This window comes from Colossoma macropomum, unplaced genomic scaffold (assembly GCF_904425465.1).
Source record: "Colossoma macropomum unplaced genomic scaffold, Colossoma_macropomum, whole genome shotgun sequence".
Taxonomy (NCBI): domain Eukaryota; kingdom Metazoa; phylum Chordata; class Actinopteri; order Characiformes; family Serrasalmidae; genus Colossoma; species Colossoma macropomum.
The window spans coordinates 1,227,095-1,232,094 of NW_023494788.1; the positions used below are offsets into that span (position 1 = coordinate 1,227,095).

Below are 5,000 nucleotides of genomic sequence, written 5' to 3' on the forward strand. Positions count from 1 at the left end.
AACAAGCAGGTAAAGATCTGAAAACTGAACACAAGCAGCCTTTGATGATCATTCTGGGCTGGAGGTTAGGGAACCAGCCCTGTGACTGGAAGGTCGCCGGTTTGATCCCCTGGGCTGACAGTACGTGACTGAAGTGGCCTTGAGCACCTAACCCCCAACTGCTCCCCGGGTGCTGTGGATAGGGCTGCCCACCGCTCTGGACAAGTGTGCTCACTGCCCCCTAGTGTGTGTGTTCACTAGTGTGTATGTGGTGTTTCACTGCACAGATGGGTTAAATGCAGAGGTGAATTTCCCCACTGTGGGACTAATAAGGGTCACTTAATCTAATTAACATAAGAAAACTTTATTGTCCATTAAATTAGCATGAAATGGAAATGTGTCTTTGGCAGTTTGGCACATAAATACTTAAAACACTGAAAAACACTTACAGCAACACTGCACTGTTAACTGTAACTATGCAGGGGGTTATTTACTATGTCCTTAAATCTCTGCCCGATGGCAGCAGCTGGATTGATGAATGAAGGGGGTGCGTGGGGTCCCTGTAGGCCTGGGGTGCCTTTCGGTTTTGGGTCGGATGTATAAGTTCTGGAGTGACAGCTGTTTGTCTCCAATGATCTTACTGGGCTGGTCGACCACCTGGGCCAGCTTAAGTAAGAGGCTCCCATACCAGGACACAACATTACTCATCTATAAGATCAGAGCTCTGAAAATCCTCAGGCTGAGTCTCAGACGTCTCACTGCTCCCTACAGAGTGCTGCCTCACCTGACCCGAATACTGCGCGATGATTGGCTGAATGGTTTATGGGGTTCTGCTGGAGAACAGCACGTCTAAAGAACAAGTTGTCTTCTTTAGTTTTATCACTGGAGCTACGAGTTTTCCTACTGGCCAGATTCTTCTGACTCATATGAGGCAGCTGTGTGTGTGTGTGTGAGAACCTCTGAGGCAGCTGTGTGTGTGTGTGTGTGTGTGTGTGTACCTCTGAGGCAGCTGTGTGTGTGTGTGTACCTCTGAGGCAGCTGTGTGTGTGTGTGTACCTCTGAGGCAGCTGTGTGTGTGTGTGTGTGTGTGTGTGTGTACCTCTGAGGCAGCTGTGTGTGTGTGTCTGGTACACCAGCAGTGTGGAGATGCAGGACAGAACGTTCTGCCAGTTGACCTCCCGAGTCTCCAACACCTGCTGCAGGTGAGCCAACAGCACCTCCACACTGAACACCACACACACCTGAGAGGGAGAGAGAGAGAGAGAGAGAGAGAGAGAGAGAGAGAGAGAGAATGGAGAGAGAGAGAGAGAGAGAGAGAGAGAGAGAGAGAGAATGGAGAGAGAGAGAGAGAATGGAGAGAGAGAGAGAGAGAGAGAGAGAGAGAGAGAGAGAGAGAGAGAAAATGGAGAGAGAGAGAGAGAGAGAGAGAGAGAGAGTGTCATTCTCTTTATGAATGGTTAAATACTGATTATGTAATGTATTTAATGTGTGTGTGTGTGTGTGTGTGTGTGTGTGTGTGTATGTTTACCTTACAGTAGAGGTCAGTGAGCAGTCTGGGAGTTTTGGTGAAGCTCCACTTACTCTGCATGGAGATGGCGTCCGACACTGAATACACACACACACACACACACACACACACCCACACACACACTCATCTTTATTAATAAACAAGGCCTCAATGAGCTGTTTTAGCTGATGAATATGAACATGAAGCTGACAGGTTCAGATTATTATTATCATCATTATTATTATTGTTATTATTATTATTGTGTTTTTGTTGCTTGTGATTATTAATGTGTTTTTCTCTGCAGCTTATTTTTCGCCTCTTTGCTTCTACAAGCAGCTGATAACCCACTTAGCCAGATATAACTCCTCCCCGCACAAGCCCGCCACCTGCTGGCTGTTTTCATGCAATGACCGCAGTGTCTCAGAATGAGCAGTTGAGCCCAACAGACAAATAAACAGACACAAACACATACAGACACACAGACAAACAGACAGACAAACAGACAGACAGAAACAGACAAACAGACAGACAAACAGACAAACAGACAGACAGAAACAGACAAACAGATAGACAGAGAGACAGATGTACAGACAGACAGATTGATATGATCTCTTGGACTCTCAGACACTGATGAACAGGATGTGTATGAATCATTGATATGATGTGCATTTTTTGTGTCCCAAAAATTAAATTAATATGCCATTTACCAAATTATTCAACAATACCTTTTTTATGCAAAACATTTTTAGTGCATCCATTTAAAATTCATTTTAGTCTGAAAATGTCAGGTAGTAAAGCCGTCCAATCATATATGTTGATAGGTAAACTATCAAAAAAGGTAATTTAATTATAAAAAATTCTAAATAAAACAGTTTGTCATGATTTTATGTTTGAAAACTTTAAAAATCATTTTGCAAAATGAGGCAACTTTAAGAGCTCAACTCACTGAAAAACGTTTGTTCGCAAGTTCTTACTTCCTCAAATGTCAGGCAACACAATCAAAAACAAAGGACTTTTATTTTGACATGCTTTTACGAAAGAGGGGCCAGGCTACTGCGTGATAAAAAAGACCCCAAGTGACCTTCATGATGCAATGCCGAAGTCACAGATTCAGTGAAAGTGTGATGTTTGAGTCGTGGTTAGAACGGTTCTGTTTACCGTGTCAGGTGGTCTGACCTCAGGAGAACCATGAACATGTGGAATTATTATAATAATGTTTATTTATTTGAAAAAATGTGAGTATAAACTCAAGTTAAAGGTTTCTACAGGTGTCTGAGTTGATCCTGTCTAATCTGAAATTAGTCTGAAAAGTCAGGCGGCGCAGCCAGTCAGTCAGATGGAGCAACCAGACCAGCACAGTTTAACATCAAACAGGCGATTAAAGCTTTGATACACTCAATATATTTAAGATAGAAAATACAGATAGAAATGCAGAGATCCATTTATCGTGTATCTTAATATATAAAAACAAGATTTTTATAAATTGTCATTATGAAAACCGTATTTGTCACTGGTTGGTATATTTATGTTGTTTACGATTGTTATAATGACAACAATGTAAATGTATCACATCAGTGGAACAAAACTACTGACTAACACGTGGGCAGATCAAACACTGACCCACAGAAACAGGACAGGTGAACAGGTGAACAGGTGTGTCAGCCGGTGGAGCGCTCACCCTTCAGCCGGGGCCGGTGTGTGAGGATGTGTGTGAGAGAGTGTGTGAAGAAGCGGCGGAGCGTCTCCTCCGACACGGAAACACCCAAAAGGGACGGGTCAAACACCTGCAGCCTGTTACCATGGAAACACAGAGTATCAGCTCACGTGGTTGACACTGAGCACCACAGTTAAAGCGATAGTTCAGATACTGATTTATCCAGTTTTACCCCAAACTCAGTCGATCAGCCAAGACGGGAATCTCAACACGGTCTGAGGTTCGAAGCTGAAGCTGGATTCCTATCTAAATAATCTGTTCCACCTTAAATGGGGCAGCATTTACAGTCTGGCTCCTGAAGCCATTTAAGGTGGAACAGAAATATCCAATAAAAAGCTGGTGAACAGGAAGCCAAGTTCACTAACAAGTTTGAGGCGAGTGTGTGATGATTTAGCTGTGCAGTTAGCACCACGCTAATTGGTGGGGTATAGGTTTCCATTACTTGTTAGCTACATTAGTTAGCGTCGTCGCTGCTGATCGGCTATATTAAGTGTAAAGGTGGGGGGCTTTAGCTCGTACCACACTGAGGCAGCGGGCGGGTCGGACTGTGAGGGGTCTGTGTTTCCCAGAGAGTCCAGCAGCCCTGCAGGAGGAAACAGAGCAGGTTGAGCCGGATTGACCCACATTTGGCTTTATAAACAACAAATTCATTAACACTAATAATTAGTAATAACATCAGTAAAATTCATATTAATAATTATAAATATCATCAAATAACCCGACACTAAAGCATTACATTACAGCTACAGCTAGACAGACAGACAGACAGACAGACAGAGATAGACAGAGAGACGGGTATATAAATAGACAGACAAGTACATAGATAGACAGCTAAACAGACAGACAGACAGACAGATAGATAGATAGATAGATAGATAGACAGATAGATAGATAGACTGACACATACACAGACTGATTTATAGACAGAAAGACAGAATGACAATATATTATTTTTTATTTGTTACTGTGATAATCAGCCTTTGCAACAATAGAAGGCTGTGATATACAAATGAGCCCTCTAACCAATCACAGTGTCTGTTACTGTGTGCTGTGATCATCCTGACCAATCACCGCTCGAGTGAGGGTGTTCTAATGAATCAGTTCATGAACCCCACTAAAGGAAATGACTTTAGTTCAAACAATGCAGGACAGTATTTAATCAGTAGTGATTAAATATTGATTATTGATCAGCTGATCTGTTTGTGTTTCTAATGAACCTCACACTGTATGAGGAGCGTCAGTCACAGTAACAGCCACAGTCACAGTCACAGTCACACTCACAGTCACAGCCACAGTCACACTCACAGTAACAGCCACAGTCACACTCACAGTCACAGTCACAGCCACAGTCACACTCACACTCACACTCACAGTAACAGCCACAGTCACACTCACAGTCACAGTCACAGCCACAGTCACACTCACACTCACACTCACAGTAACAGCCACAGTCACACTCACAGTCACAGTCACAGTCACACTCACAGTCACAGCCACAGTCACAGCCACAGCCACAGCCACAGCCACAGCCACAGTCACAGCCACAGTCACACTCACAGCCACAGTAACAGTCAGTCACACTCACACTAACAGCCACAGCCAATCTCAGACAGTCACAGTCACACTCACTCACAGTAACAGTCACAGACACAGTAACAGTCACACTCAGTCAGTCACAGACACAGTAACAATCACAGTAACAGTCACACTTACACTCACAGACACACTCACAGTAAGACCCACAGACGTGAAGGAGTTACTCACAGGACAGCATGCGGTCCAGCACAGAGCAGCAGGACC

General features: G+C 43.7%; 1 protein-coding gene across 1 annotated transcript in view; it reads right to left on the reverse strand.

Annotated features, from left to right (window-relative positions):
• Positions 1-5,000, reverse strand: part of LOC118806548 (Fanconi anemia group A protein homolog) — a 54,511-nt gene that overhangs the window by 33,194 nt on the left and 16,317 nt on the right. Inside the window, exons 9-13 of the mRNA XM_036567982.1 lie at positions 4,965-5,000; positions 3,720-3,783; positions 3,165-3,277; positions 1,508-1,584; positions 1,079-1,220 (exon numbers count right to left, since the gene is read on the reverse strand). The exon at positions 4,965-5,000 is cut by the window's right edge and continues 60 nt beyond it. Coding sequence (XP_036423875.1) covers positions 1,079-1,220; positions 1,508-1,584; positions 3,165-3,277; positions 3,720-3,783; positions 4,965-5,000 — 432 coding nt within the window. The remainder of the gene's footprint in view (positions 1-1,078; positions 1,221-1,507; positions 1,585-3,164; positions 3,278-3,719; positions 3,784-4,964) is intronic.